The following is a 22156-nucleotide window of genomic DNA, read 5'->3' as shown; positions in this document are numbered from 1 at the left end:
AATGGCCAATTTACCTATCAACCTGCAAGTCTTTGGCATGTGGGAGGAAACCAGAGCACCCGGAGGAAACCCACGCAGACACAGGGAGAACTTGAAAACTCCACACAGGCAGTACCCGGAATTGAACCCGGGTCGCTGGAGCTGTGAGGCTGCGGTGCTAACCACTGCGCCACTGTGCCGCCCTTTTTTCTTCTTGCCTTGTATGCTATGGCGTTTCAAGTGCTCATCTCATAAAGAGTCAACCACATTGCTGTGGTACTGGAGTCACATGTAGGCCAGACCAGGTAAGGACGGCAGATTTCCTTCCCTAAAGGACATCAGTGAACCAGGTGGGTTTTATGACACACAATGCTTATACTCACCCATCCCTTGCAGGCACCCTTCACAAATGTTGTCATTCCATCCTCTCCACACATTCCATTTCTCACACTCACAACTCTCTGCTTTCTCTCTTTGCAGAAGAGAGCGCACAACTCTATACCTGGATGATCAGTTCCACTAGTCAGTCAAATATACCTTTTCATGTGAATTTCAACAGTACTATACGCTGCAGATAAACATTTCTATAATAGTGTAATTCTTTTTGAGAAAAATGCTTACTAAGAAATGCCACAGAGAGAAGGGAGATCAGAAAGGAGACTTAAAAAAAACCTTAAGGAGGTGCACTATGCTGATGCACCAGCATACAACAGCCTGCAAGATAATGCTAGAATGTGGGTTTACACATGTTTTTCTTGTGTTGAGAATTGTCCCGTGGAGATGCACAAAAGATAATATACAGAATATATTACTGGATGCATATGGTAGAAATGAATTGAAAAAACAACTAGATGTATTTCTGTAAGTGATTTCATTAAAGGTAGATTGAAAATGCTTCACATGTTAAGATCATGATGAATTAAGATATTCTTCATGAAACAATAGAATAACAATGAGCTATTAGCCGAATATCTACAACTCTTATTAAGTGGAACATAACATAATTGTTCATTTTCTAAACAGACTTGACATGGTCTTTTCAGGGCTGAAAATCATACATTATTTGTTTCTTCTTCTTCTTTGGCCTCCTTGTCTCGAGAGACAATGGGTAAGCGCCTAGAGGTGGTCAGTGGTGTCAGTCGCTGTGAGGCAACTATGGAGTGACCTCTCCATGGCGCATGCCTGGGCTGCAATTCTATCTTTTTGTATTTATACCTGCAATCATGAGGTCACTAGTCATCTTTCAATTGGAGAGTTTTTGTAGCTGGCACCAGTGAAGAAAATGTCCTTTTTGATGTCAAAAGCTGGGTCATTAATGAAGATTTTAAATTGGCTTTCAAAATATTAATACTATGCACAATTGAATTAGGATCATAAAATGTTAGTTTGAATTGGGAATGTTCTCTTAGTTACTCACTGATAATTTTCAATTTTGATAGTAGACTTGGAATACAAGTGCATGTGTGAATATTAGGTGATGATGGAATTGGCCTCAGCTGTGATTGTCCTTGTAATTGAAAAGTCTGTTGACATTCATTGTTAAAGCTCACACATAAATAATGGTCACATGGGTGAGATCCCAGACGATAACTGACACCATGGAACTGCACTCCAACAGGGAGTTAATGCCTTCGGAGGGAAGTAAACTGAATAGAAATAGGGCAAATAAAAATATAGTATAATGCTATTTTGACTATCATTACTACTTGTAAAGAGCTTACCTAGTTGTTTGTTTTACATCTGGATTTTGGCTGATGAACTTTATTTACTAAGTTTAGTAATAAATGTATTTTTTGTCCACAGTACAGAGCTACAGACTTTGTTGTGCCTGGTCCTGGTACAGTTGAAATTAAATACATACCCGAGCATGGTGGTGAGCCTGTCACCTATGCTGTTCATAATTTTACAGGTAAGGTTTGCATGATGTGAAGATGCGTGCTTTAGTAAATCTGTAGTTTTGCGTATTCTGCATGTAACATGTAAGTGATTCTTTGAGTAGATTGTGTTAGATCACAACTTTGCAGCTAAACTGCTTAACTGGTCAATAACATTGAGACATGTTCACTAACACCTGTACATGCTTACATCAAGCAGCTTACACTGACAGCACCATTTCCTATGTGCAGTGTAGTTTTTATGTTTTGGAAGAATCTACTGGCTGTATAGACTAGGCTTATAGAATGGTATAGGAGAGTTTCAATTCACACTTTTTAGGTTAGGTTAGGATATATGTAGCAAGCAAGAAATAAATGCATACAATTGAGAAGAGCTCATGAAAATAAATTTAAGTTTATTGTTAAGTTACCAATGTCCTGGAGGAATGGAAAGAAAATTCAGCACTGGTATGTGAATATAAGTTGGGTTCATTTGCACTTGGAAGCGGGAAAGGAGTGGAATGAAAGAGGATCTAGGAATTGAGGGGTACTTTTGATAATAGGTGTAAGATCCAAAAGCAATTATGATAAATACAAATGCTAGCTTTGGCATATGTAGCTTTGTAAAAAATGTCACTGCAACTGTTTTCTGTTACAGATGGGGGAGGAGTTGCTTTAGGAATGTATAACACTGACTCCTCTATTAGGGACTTCGCTCATAGCTCCTTCCAACAAGCTCTTGCTAAAGGTTGGCCATTATACATGAGCACAAAGAATACCATACTGAAGAGATACGATGGACGATTCAAGGACATATTCCAGGAAATCTATGAAAAGTAACATTTTTAAAATAACCATTTCAGAAATGTTTTTCTTTCCTTCCCTGCCACACTCATTTATCTCTCACTTCATTATTTTACTTCCCTGCAAGAAATCTTACTGTTTTGAAGCTCCTTCAATTGCAAAAGAGGATGGGCACTTTGGGCTGAGGATTACTTGCTCATGTCATTTCTTGATTAGTGAACAAGAGATGTGATTACTATGGCAGTGAGCCTGTGGACCAAACTGACTAGTCCTCCCAACCGAAGGAAGAAACATAGTGGCAGGAGACAACATTTGGGTACCTAAAAAAAAAAGGACAGTGTAAATGTAAACATTTGGAGAGCTTGACTTTATGTTGAGGTGAGAAGGCTAATGGTACATCTTTGTTTTAGACCATGAAAATATTTTTTGCAAACCAACAATTGCTTTCTCTTGCAGACAATACAAAGCACAGTTTGAGGCCAAAGGAATCTGGTATGAACACAGACTAATTGATGACATGGTAGCTCAAGCACTAAAATCTGAGGGAGGCTTCATCTGGGCCTGTAAGAATTATGACGGTGATGTGCAATCTGACTCTATTGCACAAGGTAATTGTGCCAGTAGCAACTACATTTATCTATGTTAGGATGTGCTTTATAATATGTAGTAAACAGCTTATTCTACTGATGAATTTCTAGATTATATTGCACAGTTTGACCCGACATTTCTTTATCAGAATAACTTGCAAAATATTTTGCAAATTCAGAAATGTTCTTGCAATACCAGACTTCCTGGGCGGGATTTCAAATCATGGGTTGGAACTCCGACATTGCGATGACTTCCGGATCCTGACCCCATGTCGACGCGGAACCGCGCATGTGTCAATATTTTTAATCAGCAAGAGCTTAATTGGCCTGGAGTCACGTTCACTGCCTAATTAGCAGTGGCAGATGTGGGAAAGAGGCGGGACTGAGGCAGCAGCGGGCCCGATTTAAAGGGCGGGCGGCAGCCATTGCTGAGGCTGCTATTCACCCAAAAAATGGAAGAACAACGTGAGCAGAGGGCAGTGGACAAGAAGGGTCCCCTTGCCTGGGCAGCCCCCTGTTTTGCTGACAACTCACTGAAGGTGCTGCTGGGGGTGGTGGCTGCCTGCAGGAGCATTCTCTTTCCTGCCAGTGGCAACAGAGGATCTGCAAGATACACCAAGAGAGCATGGCTGGAGGTAGCGCATGAGGTCAGCAACAGAGGAATGGTGAGTAGGAATTGGGTGCAGTGCTAGAAATGCTTCAGTGACCTTCTTGGGTCTGGCAAGGTGAGTGGCTAAGTGAGACCAGATGGTGTGTCTCTTGGTCTGCAGTCACCAGAGTGCAAAAGAGAGGAGCATCCTGTGGGCGCATGGTGTTCCCCTCCCCATGGGAGAGGGGTGTGCTCATGTGCCTTGCTGACCCATAAGAATAAATCAGAACCCTAGTGCCGCTGCTCAGGAGGCTGGAATGCAGACTGCGAATGAGAAGCTGTATGTGGAGACGGAGTCCTAACAGCATTGTTCTTCCCCTTGTAGGTCAAAAGGGAGTTGAATGCTTGGGCGAACGAACGAGAGGGCACGCTTACAGTACTGATGCAATTCGAGAAGCAGGCTCTTGATGTGGCCAGAGTGTCCAGCCACAGGGACACGGGGACTGAGAAGCAGGAGACTGCCGCAGACAGGGTGAAAAGATCTCAACATCTCCATGTTCAGGGGATGCATGGCAGCGCTCCTTGTGTCACAAATTGTCAAAGCATAAGCTGTCATCTTATTATTTTCAGAAGCAAAAATATTTGTTGACTGTCCAGATCTCTCATCATCATCTTCTATTAAGAACATAAGAACTAGAGGCAGGAGTAGGCAATTCAGCCCTCGAGCCTGCTCCGCCATTCAATACGATCATGGCTGATCTCATCTCAGCTTCAACTCCACTTTCCTGCCCGTTCTCCATAACCCTTCAACCCATTACTAATTAAAAATCTGTCTATCTCCTCCTTAAATTTACTCAATGTCCTGGCATCCACTGCCCTCTGGGGTAGTGAATTCCACAGACTCACGACCCTTTGAGAGAAGTAATTTCTCCTCATCTCTGTTTTAAATCAGCTACCCCTTATCCTAAAACTATAATCTCTCGATTTAGATTGCCCCACAAGAGGAAACATCCTCTCTACATCTACTTTGTTAATCCCCTTAATCATCTTATATACCTCAATTAGATCTCCTCTCATTCTTCTAAACTCCAGAGAGTAGAGGCGTAAACTGCTCAATCTCTCTTCATAAGACTAACCCCTCATCACTGGAATCAATCTAGTGAACCTGCTCTGAACTGCCGCCAATGCAACTACATCCCTCCTCAAGTAAGGGGACCAACACTCTATGCAATACTCCAGGTGCGGTCTCACTAATGCCTTGTACAGTTGCAGCAATACTTCCCTACTTTTATACTCTCCCTTTAGCAATAAATGCTAAAATTCCATTTGTCTTCCATATTACCTGCTGCACCTGCATACTGGTTTTCTGCTATTCATGCACGAGGACACCCAGATCCCTCTACACCAAAGCACCCTGAAGTTTCTCTCCATTTAAATAATTTGCCTTTCTATTCTTCTGACCAAAATGGATAACCTCACACTTATCCACGTTAAACTCCATTTGCCAAATTTTGGCCCATTCACCTAACCTATCCATATCCATTTGTAAATTTCTTATTTCTTTATTGCAACTTACTATCCCACCTATTTTAGTGTCATCTGCAAATTTGGCTATAGTACCTTCCATCCCTGCATCCAAGTCATTAATATAGATTGTAAATAGTTGGGGTCCGAGGACCGAACCCTGTGGCACTCCATTAGTTGCATCTTGCCAACCAGAAAAGGGCCCATTTATCCTGATTCTCTGTTTTCTGTTGGTTTGCCAATCCTCTATCCAAGTTAATAAATTGCCCCTAACCCCATGTGATCTTACCTTGCGTATTAACCTTTTGTGCGGCACCTTATCAAATGCCTTCAACATCTACAGGATCCTCATTATCCACTTTACTTGTTACATCTTCGAAGAACTCTAGCAATTTAGTCAAACACGATTTACCCTTCATAAAACCATGCTGACTCTGATGGATTGCGTTTTGACTTTCTATATGTCCTGTTATTACTTCCTTAATAAGGGATTCTAGCAATTTCCCAACGACAGATGTTAAACTAACTGATCTGTAGTTTCCTACTTTTTGCCTCCCTCCCTTTTTGAATAAGGGCATTATATTAGCATTTTTCCAATTCACTGGAACCTTTCCGGCATCCAGGGAATTTTGGAATATTATAACCAATGGATCCACTATCTCCGCTGCCCATTCCTTTAAGACCCTCGGATGTAGGCCATCAGGCCCTGGGGACTTGTCTGCCTTCAATCCCAATAGTTTGCTCAGTACTTTTTTCCCTAGTGATGATTGTTCTAAGTTCCTCCCTTTCTATAACCTCTGCATTACCTGTTACCAGTGTACCAGATGGTACTAGTGTCCTCCGCCGTGAAAACTGAGGCAAAATACTGTTTTAGTGCCCTCGCCATTGCTGTGTTCCCCACAATTAACTCCCCAGTCACATCTTCCAAGGGACCAACATTCACTTTAGCTACTCTCTTCCCATTTATATACATATAGAAGCTTTTGCTATCCGTTTTTGTATTATGCGCTAGTTTTCTTTCATAATTTACCTTTGCTCTTTTTATTACTTTTTAGTAACCCTTTGTTGGTCTTTAAAAGTTTCCCAATCTTCCAGCCTGCCACTGGCCTTTGCAATATGGTATGCCTTAGTTTTTGTCTTTATGTGATCCTTAACTTCTTTGCTTAGCCATGAATGTTTTCCCCCCCTCTTACAATCTTTCTTCCTCTCTGGAATATATTTTAGTTGGGAGGAATTGAATATCTCCTTAAATATCTGCCACTGCTCGTCAACTGCATTTGGCCCAGACCACAAGGGCCAAATCTGTCCTCATGCCTCTATAATTACCTTTAACTCCAGAACACTAGTGTGGGACTCCAGTTTCTTGCTCTCAAACTGAATTTGAAATTCTAGCATGCTATGATCACTCTTCCCCAGAGAATCCTGAACTGTGAGATCATTAATTAACCCCACCTCATTACATAATACCAAATCTAGAATAGCCTGCTCCCTAGTTGGTTCCACAACATATTGCTCCAAAAAACAATCTCTAATACATTCAATGAACTCTCCCTCGAGGCTGCCCTTGCCAATTTGACTAATCTAGTCTATATGCATATTAAAATCACCCATGATTATTGCCGTACCTTTCTTGCAAGCCCCCAGTATTTCCTGGTTAATACTGTGCCCCACTGCGGAACTACTGTTTGGGGACCCATAGATTACTCCCACCAGGGACTTCTTTCCCTTGCTATTTCTTATTTCTACCCAGACTGATTCTACGTCTTGATCTCCAGTGCCTATATCATTTCTCACTACAGCACTGATCTCTTCCTTTACTAACAAAGCTACACCACCTCCTTTTGCTTTCTGCCTATCCTTCCGAAATACTGAGTACCCTTGGATATTCAATTCCCAAACCTGGTTTCCCTGCAACCACATCTCAGTAATCACCACTAAATCATAGCCATTCGTCTCTATTTGCGCTGTTAACTCATTAATTTTATTCCGAATGCTTCGTGCATTCAAAGAACAACAAAGAACAGTACAGCACGGGAACAGGCCATTCGGCCCTCCAAGCCTGCGCCGATCTTGATGCCTGCCTAAACTAAAAGCTTCTGCACTTCCGGGGACCGTATCCCTCCAATCCCATCCTATTCATGTATTTGTCAAGATGCCTCTTAAACGTCGCTATCGTACCTGCTTCCACCACCTCCCCTGGCAGCAAGTTCCAGGCACTCACCACCCTCTGTGTAAAGAACTTGCCTCGCACATCCCCTCTAAACTTTGCCCCTCTCACCTTAAACCTATGTCCCCTTGTAACTGACTCTTCCACCCTGGGAAAAAGCTTCTGACTATCCACTCTGTCCATGCCGCTCATAACTTTGTAAACCTCTATCATGTCGCCCCTCCACCTCTGTCGTTCCAGTGAAAACAATCCGAGTTTATCCAACCTCTCCTCATAGCTAATGCCCTCCAGACCAGGGAACATCCTGGTAAACCTCTTCTGTACCCTCTCCAAAGCCTCCACGTCCTTCTGGTAGTGTGGCAACCAGAATTGCACGCAATATTCTAAGTCTGGCCTAACTAAAGTTCTGTACAGCTGCAGCATGACTTGCCAATTTTTATACTCTATGCTCCGACCGATGAAGGCAAGCATGCCGTATGCCTTCTTGACTACCTTATCCACCTGCATTGCCACTTTCAGTGACCTGTTGACCTGTACGCCCAGACCTTTCTGCCTGTCAATACTCCTAAGGGTTCTGCCATTTACTGTATACCTCCCACCTGCATTAGACCTTCCAAAATGCATTACCTCACATTTGTCCGGATTAAACTCCATCTGCCATTTCTCCGCCCAAGTCTCCAACCGATCTATATCCTGCTGTATCCTCTGACAATCCTCATCATTATCCGCAACTCCACCAACCTTTGTGTCGTCCGCAAACTTACTAATCAGGCCAGCTACATTTTCCTCCAAATCATTTACATATACTACAAACAGCAAAGGTCCCAGCACTGATCCCTGAGGAACACCACTAGTCACATCCCTCCATTCAGAAAAGCACCCTTCCACTGCTACCCTCTGTCTTCTATGACTGAGCCAGTTCTGTATCCATTTTGCCAGCTCACCTCTGATCCCGTGTGACTTCACCTTTTGTACCAGTCTGCCATGAGGAACCTTGTCAAAGGCTTTATTGAAGTCCATATAGATAACATCCACTGCCCTTCCTTCAACAATCATCTTTGTCACCTCCTCAAAAAACTCAATCAAATTAGTGAGACACGACCTCCCCTTCACAAAACCATGCTGCCTCTCGCTAATAAGTTCGTTTGTTTCCAAATGGGAGTAAATCCTGTCCCGAAGAATCTTCTCTAATAATTTCCCTACCACTGACATAAGGCTCACCGGCCTATAATTTCCTGGATTATCCTTGCTACCCTTCTTAAACAAAGGAACAACATTGGCTATTCTCCAGTCCTCTGGGACTTTACCTGTAACCAATGAGGATGCAAAGATTTCTGTCACGGCCCAGCAATTTCTTCCCTGGCCTCCCTCAGTATTCTGGGGTAGATCCCATCAGGCCCTGGGGACTTACCTACGTTAATGCTTTGCAAGACACCCAACACTGCCTCCTTTTTGATAATGAGATGACTGAGACTATCTACACTCCCCTCCCTAGGCTCATCATCCACCAAGTCCTTCTCTTTGGTGAATACTGATGCAAAGTACTCATTTAGTACCTCGCCCATTTCCTCTGGCTCCACACATAGATTCCCTTCTCTGTCCTTGAGTGGGCCAACCCTTTCCCTAGTTATCCTCTTGCTCTTTATATACGGATAAAAAGCCTTGGGATTTTCCTTAATCCTGTTTGCCAATGACTTTTCATGACCCCTTTTAGCCCTCCTTGCTTAACTTCCTTCCTACTGTCTTTATATTCCTCAGGGATTCGTCTGTTCGCAGCCTTCCAGCCCTTACGAATGCTTCCTTTTTCTTTTTGACTAGGCTCACGATATCCCGCGTTATTGAAGGTTCCCGAAACTTCCCAAACTAATCCTTCTTCCTCACAGGAACATGCCGGTCCTGGATTCTAATCAACTGACGTTTGAAAGACTCCCACATGTCAGATGTTGATTTACCCTCAAACAGCCGCACCCAATCTAAATTCTTCAGTTCCTGCCTAATATTGTTATAATTAGCCTTCCCCCAATTTAGCACCTTCACCCAAGGACTACTCTTATCCTTATCCACTGGTACCTTAAAACTTATGGAATTATGGTCACTGTTCCCGAAATGCTTCCCTACTGAGACTTCGACCACCTGGCCGGGCTCATTCCCCAATACCAGGTCCAGTACGGCCCCATCCCTAGTTGGACTATCTACATATTGTTTCAAGAAGCCCTCCTGGATGCTCCTTACAAATTCTGCCCCTTCCAAGCCACGAGCACTAAGTGAGTCCCAGTCAATATCGGGGAAGTTAAAATCACCCACCACTACAACCCTGTTACCTTTACATCTTTCCAAAATCTGTCTACATATCTGCTCCTCTACCTCCCGTTGGCTGTTGGGAGGCCTGTAGAAAACCACCAACATAGTGACTGCACCCTTCCTATTCCTGAGCTCTACCCATATTGCCTCGCTGCATGATCCCTCCGAGGTGTCCTCCCGGAGTACAGCTGTGATATTCTCCTTAACCAGTAATGCATCTCCCCACCCCTTTTACATCCCCCTCTATCCCGCCTGAAGCTTCTAAATCCCGGAACATTTAGCTGCCAATCCTGTCCTTCCCTCAACCAAGTCTCTGTAATAGCAACAACATCATAGTTCCAAGTACTAATCCAAGCTCTAAGTTCATCTGCCTTACCTGTTATACTTCTCGCATTGAAACAAATGCACTTCAGACCACCAGTCCCACTGTGCTCCGCAACATCTCCCACCCTGCTCTTCCTCTTAGTCTTACTGGCCTTATTTACTAGTTCCCCCTCATTTATTTCATTTGCTGTCCTACTGCTCTGGTTCCCACCCCCCTGCCACACTAGTTTAAATCCTCCCGAGTGATACTAGCAAACCTTGCAGCCAGGATATTTGTGCCTCTCCAGTTTAGATGCAACCCGTCCTTCTTGTACAGGTCCCATCTGTCCCTGAAGAGATCCCAATGGTCCAGATATCTGAAACCCTCCTTTCTACACCAGCTGTTCAGCTACGTGTTTAGCTGCACTATCTTCCTATTTCTAGCCTCACTGGCACGTGGCACAGGGAGTAATCCCGAGATTACAACCCTAGAGGTCCTGTTTTTTAACTTTCTACCTAACTCCCTAAACTCCCCCTGCAGGACTTCGTCACTCTTCCTGCCTATTTCGTTGGTACCGATGTGTACCACAACCTCTGGCTGTTCACCCTCCCCCTTCAGAATGCCCCCTATCCGTTCAGAGACATCCTTGACCCTGGCACCAAGGAGGCAACATACCATCCTGGAGTCTCACATCCACTGAAGCGCCTATCTGTGCCCCTGACTATAGAGTCCCCTATAACTATTGCTCTTCTGTGCTTTGTCCCTCCCTGCTGAACAACAGTGCCAGCCGTGGTGCTGCTGCTCTGGCTGCTGCTGTTTTCCCCTGATAGGCCATCCCCCCCCAACAGTATCCAAGACGGTATACTTGTTAGAGAGGGGGATAGCCACAGGGGATTCCTGCACTGACTGCCTGCCCCTTCTAGCGGTCACCCATCTATTTGCCTGCACCTTGGGTGTAACCACTTCTCTAAAACTCCTGTCTATGACGCTTTCTGCTACCTGCATGCTCCTAAGTGCATCCAGTTGCCGCTCCAACCGATCCATGCGGTCTGTGAGGAGCTGCAACTGGGTACACTTCCTGCAGATGTAGTCATCCTGAAAGCTGGAAGCGTCACAGACCTCCCACATCTCACAGGTGAAGCACTTAACCCCCTAACTGACATTTCTAGCACGAATTAATAAATTAATTTAAAATAAATAAATACTTATTAAATCCTTACTAAATTGTTATAATTAACTATATTTCAGTGCTGTCTCTCTAAATAAAAAAAACTGGAAGGTGTTAGAGGTGAAGGAAAAGACAGACCTGCAGATGTACACAAATCTTTGAAGGTGGTAGGCTAGGTTGAGAAGAAAAAAGGGCGGCACAGTGGCGCAGTGGTTAGCACCGCAGTCTCACAGCTCCAGTGACCTGGGTTCAATTCTGGGTACTGCCTGTGTGGAGTTTGCAAGTTCTCCCTGTGTCTGCGTGGGTTTTCTCCGGGTGCTCCGGTTTCCTCCCACAGCCAAAAGACTTGCAGGTTGATAGGTAAATTGGCCATTATAAATTGCCCCTAGTATAGATAGGTAGGTGGTAGGGGAGTATAGGGACAGGTGAGGATGTGGTAGGAATATGGGATTAGTGTAGGATTAGTATAAATGGGTGGTTAATGGTCGGCACAGACCCGGTGGGCCGAAGGGCCTGTTTCAGTGCTGTATCTCTAAATAAAATAAAAATATATGGTCCCTAGTGCTAGATTCCTACTATAAATATTAAATGCTAACTAAATACAGTAATCTCCTCCCTCTGGTTTAGTTACTCTACTAATTAATTAATTAATTTTTATCAATGTTTTATTTTCAAATTCAGTAAAAATTCCCTACCAGTCAATCAGGTCACAGCTTTCCTGTGACGTCACTCAGTTTTTTTTACCAGAGGTAAGTTTTTAATACTTACCGGTCTGGAACTCCGCCCTCCGAGTCTTCTCCCAGTCAGCTGTGCTCTTTGGAAGCTCTTGGCTCCCCTCACTCTGAGGACAGGTAGGAAATGAAAGGAGCTCCTCGCTCCCTCCTCACTGAACTTCCTCAGTTACCAAACTTCCACTATAGCACTCTAATGCAACCCAAGTCAGCACTCTAGTGCAAACAACCAAAAATTTGCTACCCGTTGTGGTGAGATATGAACCCATGTCCACAGAGCATTATGCTGGGCTCTGGACTACCAGATCAGTGACATTACCACTACGCCACTGCCTCATCCCTCATCAGATGCAAAGCCTTTAAGTTTGTTCTATTATCAAATTTCCCTTGTACGATTCCTTGGTGCAATATGACGTTCACACGTTCTGTCCCTTCCTTTTATTTTCCGGTAACAATTAGCCTCATCACTAACCTGCATTCCAACCTTCTCCTTTAACTTAGACTTCCTAATTTTCCATGCAACTGAATCCTTCCCCCTCCCCCCAACTATTTAGTTTAAAGCCCTATCTACAGCCCTAGTTATGCGATTCACCAAGACTCTGGTCCCAGCATGATTCAGGTGGAGCCCATCCCATCGGAACAGCTCTCTCCTTCCCTAGTACTGGTGCCAAAGTCCCATGAATTCGAACCCATTTCTCCCGTACCAATCTTTGAGCCACGCATTTACCTCTTTAATCTTATTGACCCTGTGCCAATTAGCTCGTGGCTCAGGTAGTAACCCGGAGATTATTACCTTTTTGGTTCTGCTTTTTCATTTAGCCCCTAGCTGCTCATATTCCCTCAGCAGAACCTTTATCCTCGTTCTACCTATATCATTGGTACCTACGTGGACCATGACAACTGGATCTTTCCCCTCCCGCTCCAAGTTCCTCTGCAGCCCAGATGAGATATCCTGAACCCTGGGCACCAGGTTGGCAACACAGCCTTCGGGACTCTCGATCTTGGCCACAGAGAACAGTGTCTATGCCCCTAACTATACTATCCCCGATTTACGACTACATTTCTCTTTTCTCCCCCCACTTGAATTGCTCCCTGTGTCACGGTGCGATGGTCCGATTGCACATGCTCCCTACAGTCCCTGCTCTCGTCCACACAGAGAGCAAGAATCTCGAACCTGTTGGACACGGACGAGGGCTGAGGCTCCTGCAACACTACGTCCTGGATCCCTCTGCCTGCCTCACTCATAGTCACACCCTCCTTTCCCTGACCACTGGCCGAATTCAAGGTAGTTACTCTACCTTGATACTACTTCTCTTACATCTCTCACAGGGCCAACAGCAGAGGGGCAGGTGTCCATGCTCCGAGAACAAGTTCTAGAGGAAGAAGAGGCCGCAAAGCCTGCACTGTCACATCTTAACTAGCGCATGCTCCACCAGCGCAGACACTCTCACCTTGGTGGGTCCTCACCCCTTATTAGAGAAGGTGGCACAGAGTGAAGCACACATTGCTCCAGAGCAGGAGGATTCGGGAGAGGCAGAGTTGGTTGTGGCCAGTATTTTCTGAGGATGGAGGACGAGCGCAGCCCTGCTCAGCAGGCTGGAGCTGTATTGCCTCGGGAGTCCCGAAACAGGCGTCTGTACCTGGAGAACTAGTGTGTGCCCACAAGTTAGTTACCTGAGGCTCTGCAGAGCCATGCAGAGAGTATGGAGTAGCCCATTCATCTCATGTGCTCCGCAGTGACTCAGTGCTTTGAACCTGTGAACCTTTGAGAGGGTGGTCAACCTCTTGGAGAGCCATGTCGGGCATCACTCAGATTGGATGCAGGAGCAGTGCACTGACAAGCACAGGATGCATGCCAGACTCAGCAGCATTGACCAGTCAGTGGCACAAATGGTGCAGAGAAGCATGAAGTAGATGCCAGCTGTGCCCCAGCTGGTGGTCCCCTCAAGCGATCAAGGGCATCATGAAAGGGCTGAGAAGGTGACAGATGGTGATGAGTGGGCCACCCCTCAAGGGGCTCCAACATCATCATGCACCCCATGGCCCCTGCAACAGATGAAGCATCTGTGGAGTCACACTCTGTGACAGAGACTGCCCCCTTAGCATTGCTGGTTCAGCTGCCTATGGAGGTGCCCCCCACCCTCCCAGCACCTCCACGCCAAAGATGACCACCGGGGCATCTCAGTCCCAGACAGGCACAAACAAGCAGCCTGCCTCCACCTCATTCTGAGCGTCAATAATGTCACTGTGGGCCACTTGGGTGTTCATTATGTAAATAATAGTTAACTGATAATTAATAAAGCACTGAGAAAGTTGTTGCACTAAGGCTGACTTCTGTGTTTCCACTTCATGTTGGCAAAATGCAGAATGGCAAGTGAGGGTTGGCAGAGCAATTGAGTGTGCTGGTGAGGATTGTGTTAGGTGCAGACTCTGGAGCCTTCCTGTCCCTCCTTCCTTTCTGCTGTGCCCCTGCTGCCCAGAAGTCTGCCTCTGCTCCAGCAGATACTACTACTGATCAATAGTCGGATCAAGCTCAGAAAAGTTTGTTCCCATTTCTTCTGCCCCTCCTTCGTTGGTATTGGACTGTGGAGTCTATCTGAATGCCCTGTTTCCCACCCCCCCCCCCCCCCCCCAAAAAAAATCCCTTTTCAAGGGTGAAAAGTTATATTTATCACTGAGCACAATTGTTTGCCTGTGAATCAGTGCCATCTCTCAGTCTTCTTCCTTCAATACAGCCTCTTGCCTCTGTCCTGCCATTCCACATCGCTCCCTGCTATGTCACCACCTCTTCCTCCCTGTCGTGGTTCTGATGGTGCGCCAAACCTGCCCCTTAGAACCAAAATCCAAATCTGGCCCTTTAAACGAGCTGCCACCAAGCTCGTGATATGCCTAATTGACCAATTACACAGAGCAGGCATGTTGCCTCTTTCGGCTTCTGTTGGCACAATTCAAAATCTGAGCATGCCAGTTTTGCGGCAGGAAACCAGTATGGCTACCTGAGGGGTAGGTTTAAGGTCTGCCTGTCCCTGTTCCCATCCTCACCGATTTGAAATCCCGACCCCGATTATCAAAAAAAAAATGCTTAAGAATTAGATTATCAGATTTGCTGAAAAATTCAAGAATTGAGACGATTGCTTCCAGTTCTTGTCTCGACTCAGTGCCTCTATTTGACAGAAAATTAGAAGCTGTTACTCCAGTCCCTTTTGTTTTCAGCTAATCAGTCCTGTACTGAAGTATGGTTTCTTTATTTTGGTTTTCTGTTTTTTTAAGATATTTTTCTAATTGTGTGCAGGATATGGCTCACTGGGGATGATGACAAGTGTTTTGGTTTGCCCTGATGGTAAGACCGTAGAAGCTGAGGCTGCCCATGGCACTGTGACACGCCATTACCGAATGCACCAGCAGGGCAAGGAAACCTCAACCAATCCAATTGGTAAAATTATTTTATTTTGCCTTCCTTATGGCAGCCTCAAAATATATTATTGCCTTGAAACACATTCCAGATTACATTACTTGATATTAGTCCTTAATAGAAACCCAAAGTCCCCATTGCAAGTGGAATAGTTTGACCAGATAAATTTTAAGTTTCTTAAATCGAAGAAATTATAGGAGTTATAGCAATAATCCCAAATCATTTTTGTCTTATGAAAGGCAGGTTATGCAGATTTGCTAATTTTGATATTTAGGGTGTGAATTTCCATGGAGGTTCTTCCACTTATCCACTGTAACTTCAGAGGAGCTGTGGAAACCCTGAGAAAATGGTATCAACATTATTGTACCAAGGTTCTTATGGCTCATCCACCAAGGTTGTGGTGGACAAGTAGGTGAAGTTCTGTAGAAATTCAATCCTTTAGGCTTTTAGAAGAAATTGTATGAAGTCTCATGAGATTTACAACTAAATGTTTGTGATGACTTAGTTGACTGGATAATAAGTTGGTTATATAACAGGAAACAAACAGTAATGATTATTTGTTTTCAGAATGTGGGCAGTGCTGGAAAAGCAGCATTTATTGCCCTGTGGGAATGAGTAGTTAGCCACATAATCTGGGACTCGAGTCATGTGTAGACCAAACCAGGTAGAGATGACAGATTCTCTTTCCTGAAGAGCATTAATGAACTAGATGGATTCTTTAAAAAAATCCAGCATCTTTCATGGTTATTCTGTTTTCCTGGCACTAGCCTACACATTAGCAAATTTATTGAATTCAGTTTCATAACTTGCCATGGTAGGATTCAAAGTCAGGACAGCAGAACTACTGGTTCTTTTACCATAATCATTACACTGTTGTATAGTCAACAGAATGCTCCAGGCTGTGTAAAGGGACTTTGCTCCCAAAATAATGATCTTGAAATTAAAGATTATTTAACTTTGTAGGGGACACCAAGTTTTGTGGAAAGTTTAGAAAAAGGCATAAAATTCATGAAATCAGCTAATAACCAGATAAGTGAATTGCAAATTGTTAATTTTAAGAAATGTAAGGTAATAGAAATTTTCATGTTTAGAACCATAGAAGTTTACAGCACAGAAGGAGGTCATTTGTGTCTCTGTCATCTGTTTGTTGGAGCAGTCCAAAACTAATTTCACGGCCTTGCTCTTTCCTCGTAGCCCTTCCTCTACTTCAAATATATCTTTTTCCTGAGAATCTTCATTGATCTCTGTCTTAACCATTCTCTGTAGCTAAGCATTCCAAGCTCCAAAACAACCCACTAAAGAAATTTCTCCTAACCATTATCACACTTTTTGTGAAAAATTTTAGATTGATGACTTCCCAAGAAATAGCTTTTATTTATTCATTCTATCAAAGCCCTTTATAATTTTATAAATATACTACCATTTCACCTGGCTATTGACACATCTCAGATCGCTGACCACTTCCTCATCTCCCTTACAACCCATAATTCTTTTAGCTCAACTATCCTCGTCCTTCACCCTGGGCAAATACTTTCCCAGCTTCATCACAAATCTCTCCTTACTGCTTGAGCTGAGTTTCAACGCCACATCCTATCCATCACAAAGACAGCTTACTTCCACTTCCATTATATTGCTTGTCCCATTAATTCACTCTCACTGCCACGAAAATCCTTATCCATTCTTTGGACACCCCCTAGACTTAATTTCTCCAACATCTTCCTTGCTGGTCTCCCATCCTCCCAAAACATTCCAAACCTATCTATACATTATTGAATTACTCTGGATAGCTATTCCTAATAGTTTGAATTTAAACTTCTCACCTTCATCTTCAATCCCCTCCATGGTCTCATTTATTTTATCTTGCAGCTTCCTCCAACCTTATGCCTCTTCCATGCCCTCCCAGCATAGTTCCCTCTGTCTTTATGTTCATGCCCCTCTCTTCAACCATCAAGATTGGTAAAGCCAGCAGTTGCTTTAGCCTTATTACCCATAACTCTCTCCTTAAAATCATTAACTTCTTTATTTCCCTTCTGCCTATAAAATGTTAAAACCTGTCATTCCACCGAGCTTGTGACCATCTCTCCCACTGTAGTGCAGCATCCATTCTTTTATTTTCTTCCTTCTGTGAGCTGTGAGACAACTAAGGATGGTTTTCTGTCTTTAAGGTGTTACAATAATGGTGCACTATATTCAGTCTGTTGAATGCTACGTTTGGTTAAATGGACTTCTCTTGCCTTATGTATTAGTGTTTCTAATGCAAAATTTTCCTCCCCAATCCCCCTGCCCACTGTTTCAAGCTTCTATCTTTGCTTGGACTCGAGGACTATCCCATAGGGCAAAGCTGGATGATAACTCTGCACTGCAGACCTTCTGTACCTTATTAGAAGAAGTTTGTATAGAAACTATTGAATCTGGTTTCATGACTAAGGATTTGGCTGCATGTATCAAAGGACTACCAAAGTAAGTATAAACTCTGGGGTTAACAATCTCATTAAGTTTAAATAATCCTGAGTTTTTTTTCTTGTAAATCTATTATTCACTTTTTTTTTGTGTCAAAAGTCTATTCTGGATTGTTAGTTTTCCTCTTTCCTGCTAGTCACAATACACACATGATTAATTCTGTGTGGTGAATAATAAATTGGCAGATATTCATTATGGTCTGATATGATGGCACCAGTGTGTAGTTCAAACATGTTCCTACTGGGACAAAAGGTAGTTAAATATATTGTCTGTTCAGTTCGGAGCCATTACCATATTCTGCCCCAAAAAGTATCCTAAATTGACTGGACAGGTGTTATGGTCATAAAATCACAGGTTAAACACAGTGGTACAAACAGATCAGCGTGTTTCTGAGAAGTAAGCCATTCCATTCAATTCAAACATTCTATGTAATTGTCATCCCGTGGAGGATCTCTTTTTAAGTAAAAGATTTGATTGTTTCAGAGACTAGTCAGATTTGTGAGGAGGGCAGACGGTGATTCTATTTTGACCCTTGGTGAATGATTCTGTTGCAATTGTAGGTCTTTTTTCGGTTTCCTGCATTCAGTTCACTGGTCAGATTGAGGTCACTCGGGTCTGAGGACTTTGGTAAGATTTCATGGCAGTGAGTACCATAGAAGAAATAGGGGACCTTGAAATGAGGGTCAGTCTTGTGTTGAAGGGTGGCACAGATGACGTGTCTGTTTTTTAAAATTTAGATTAGTCCAGTTACTGTAAATATTTGTGTATTGAGTATTCTTTACTGGGTTTATTTTTAATAAATTTGTCTAGTGGTTTATTGTCTGAAAGTCAGTCTAGTATCATTCTTCCTGCTATTGAAGTTTTAAGGGATCATAATGTATATATTCTGTAAACTGGAGTACAGAGATGAAGATGTTTGCTTTGACTCCTAGTCATTGCTACATTTACCTTGATATTGGGCAGGAAAAGGCATTCCGGTTCGTATAGGACTGAACCCAAGAAAATATTCAGGGTAAAAACTTAATACCATATAAACATAATCTGGGAAAGTATACCAAATTAATTCATAAATAAGTATCGTGCCCATATCTAAAAAATTAACTGTTTTGTTCAGTGTCAAAATTTTAAAATTTTTTTGTGGGATGCGAGCGTCACTGGGAAGGCCAGTATTTGTTGGCCATCCCTAATTACTATTAAGAAGGTGGTGGTGAGCCACCTTCCTGAACCATTGCAGTCCATGTGGTGTAGGTACACCCACAGTGTTATTAGGAAGGGAGTTCCAGGTTTTGATCCAGCGAGTGAAGGAAGGGCAATATTGTTCCAAGTCAGGATGGTATGTGCTTGGAGGGGAAATTGCAGGTGGTGGGCTATGCATCTGCTGCCCACGCCCTTCTAGGTGGTAGAGATCATGGATTTGAAAGGTGCCGTTGAAGGAGGCTTGGCGAGTTGCTGTAGTGTTTCTTGTAGATGGTACACAATGCTGCCACTGTGTGCCGGTTTTAATGGAGTGCCGATCAAGTGGGCTGCTTTGTCCTGGATGGTGTCGAGCCTCTTGAGTCTTGTGCCTTGTAGATGGTGGACAGACTTTGGGGAGTCAGGAGGTGAGTTACTTGCCACAGAATTCCCATCCTCTGACCTGCTCTTGTAGCCACATTATTTATATGGCTGCTCCAGTTAAGTTTCTAGTCAATGGTAACCTCCAGGATGTTGATGGTGGGGGAATTCAGCAATGCCAATGCTGTTGAATGTCAGGGGGAGATGGCTAGATTCTCTTGTATTGGAGATGATCATTGCCTGACACTTGTATGGCACAAATGTTACTTGCCGATTATTAGCCCAAGCCTGAATGTTGTCCAGGTCTTGCTGCATGCAGGCACAGACTGCTTCAGTATCTGAGGAGTCTCAAATGGTACTTAACCCTGTGCATCATCAGCGAACATCCCCACTTCTGACCTGATGATTTTTGGGGGGGGTGGGGGTGGGGGTGGGGAAGAAGGTCATTGATGAATCAGCTGAAGATGCCCTGAGGAACTTCTGCAGTGATGTCCTGGGGCTGAGATGTTTGGCCTCCAACAACCACAACCACCTTACTTTGTGCTGTGTTTAAAATGCAGATGTAAAAATGTTGTATAAACACTTAAAATAGCAATAATTGTGGTCAAATTTGAATTTGGAAAAGATCTAGCTTTTATAAAAATGTCAAACTAGCTTTTGTCTTTCTTGAGCATTACTTATTACCAGTTTAATTCTTGATTGAAATTCACTAATTTTGTTTTTTTTTGAAGTGTGCAACGCTCTGATTATTTGAACACCTTTCAATTCATGGACAAGCTTGCAGAAAATCTAAAATTGAAGCAGGTATCATCACATAAGCTTTAAAATTGGCCAAGTATGCATTGTAGAAAGCACACTACAATATTAAACATGGTGTTTTCAATGTCCTGAATGGTAGAATCTCTTTTAAAAAACACTTGGACAGTCAAATCTAGCTTTTATATTGATTGATGAAAGCCATAATCTGAATATTAAAGTTGCATTGAGGGGGTTCTCTGTACTTAGCAGGTAGGAAAAGTTGCTGCTGGTTTTGATCATGACTTTTTACAGATTGTGTTTTCCTGTGAGATTACATGTGATTTTTTGGCAATGAATTCTAAGTAAAGTTTACATTCTGACACTTTCATTACGTTTGATAAGATAGGGTGTATGTACACAACAGCCTGCCAGAGGCACCATTTCAAGTTAACTTTTAATGCCACAGAATTTGTAGAAATCTGAATTTCTTCAGGTATTAAAGAATGTAATGTCTTTTTGACTATATACTTCTGTTAAGACCTAAAAGGGAAGGAAAGCCTGTGGGGAATACACTCCCACATTTTTACAGAGTATTAGGCTTGGCAGAATTTTGATTGACTTTATATTAAAAAAATCTTTCTGGCCATTGGTTACGAAGCAACTCCAGTGATACTATTTTGGGTGTAGCTCCAAAAGAACCAACGAAGACTGAAGCCTACCCTGGAAAACCCTAGTAGCAAATAAAAATGCTATATTCCCAGCCAGTAGCTTGGGCATGAGGTCAGTACGCTCTGGAATACCTCCAGGCTAGTTTTTAAATGCATAGTCGCTGCTTTCGCCTATGGGGTACTCCATTTTCTATCACCAGAGTGGCCTAAAAAAGATCTGTTGATTTTTGCCTGGAATTTCTGCAGCAATTCTCACTCTTCTGTCAGAATGTTGATGGGAACTCTATGGAAATACCAAAACTTTTTTGAATTCAATTAAAATTCTCGAGGCTAATGTTTCTTGTGTAAAATTGAACAAAGGATAAACTTTTTTCTCCATAAGGCTTTACTTTCACTTTGATAACATGGGTCTATTTTCACATTTGCAAAACAACTAAATCACTTTCCTTGTGAAACTGCTAAAGATAAATTACTATGTTAATCTAATGAGTTCTGCTTATTAGAACATTTATTATTCAAATAAATTTTACTTAAAAACTTCGAGTAAATTTGTGTTTTGCCTCTGACAAAAAGCTGCCACTTAAAGATCATACAAGGAAGGTACTCTTGACTTTGACAGGTGGATGAACCCATTGTCAAACAGTGGAGAACTGATGACGGTCTATGGGGTTGAATGGTATACATATTGATCTTTTCCCTCAACTGTGCTGTACTGATTAACAGCTTTGCTCCAGACAGCTTCAATGAAACTTAATATGCATTTAATTGGAGATTAACAAAGGGAGGAAGGACAAGAATTCGATGTAGAGGATAAATTTTAATCAAGAAACTATATTTAGATTTAGATTTAGAGATACAGCACTGAAACAAGCCCTTCGGCCCACCGAGACTGTGCCGACCATTAACCACCCATTTATACTAATCCCACACTAATCCCATATTCCTACCACATCCTCACCTGTCCCTATATTCCCCTACCACCTACCTATACTAGGGGCAATTTATAATGGCCAACTTACCTATCAACCTGCAAGTCTTTTGGCTGTGGGAGGAAACTGGAGCACCCGGAGGAAACCCACGCAGACACGGAGAACTTGCAAACTCCACACAGGCAGTACCCAGAATTGAACCCAGGTCGCTGGAGCTGTGAGGCTGCGGTGCTAACCACTGCGCCACCCTTCGTTTTATGGAAACAGTAACGATAGTGTTATTAAAAAAAAACTTAAGTTTCCAGATCAACCAACCAGGATTATATATAGCATTACTTGAAACTATCTGCACAATTGCAGCACAAAA

General features: G+C 43.0%; 1 protein-coding gene across 3 annotated transcripts in view; it reads left to right on the top strand.

Moving 5' to 3' along the window:
* Window positions 1-21397, top strand: part of idh1 (isocitrate dehydrogenase (NADP(+)) 1) — a 34512-nt gene extending 13115 nt beyond the window's left edge. For all 3 annotated transcript variants that reach the window (XM_068035851.1, XM_068035850.1, XM_068035852.1), the window contains 6 exons: window positions 1783-1888; window positions 2512-2689; window positions 3114-3265; window positions 15321-15461; window positions 17738-17900; window positions 20186-21397. In XM_068035851.1, the coding sequence (XP_067891952.1) occupies window positions 1783-1888; window positions 2512-2689; window positions 3114-3265; window positions 15321-15461; window positions 17738-17900; window positions 20186-20279 (834 nt within the window). In that variant the 3' untranslated portion in view covers window positions 20280-21397. The remainder of the gene's footprint in view (window positions 1-1782; window positions 1889-2511; window positions 2690-3113; window positions 3266-15320; window positions 15462-17737; window positions 17901-20185) is intronic.
* Window positions 21398-22156: the final 759 nt, after the last annotated feature.

Source organism: Heterodontus francisci, chromosome 7 (assembly GCF_036365525.1).
Source record: "Heterodontus francisci isolate sHetFra1 chromosome 7, sHetFra1.hap1, whole genome shotgun sequence".
Taxonomy (NCBI): domain Eukaryota; kingdom Metazoa; phylum Chordata; class Chondrichthyes; order Heterodontiformes; family Heterodontidae; genus Heterodontus; species Heterodontus francisci.
The sequence above is the reverse complement of the archived record's forward strand: the minus strand, read 5'-3'. Positions and strand labels throughout refer to the sequence as shown.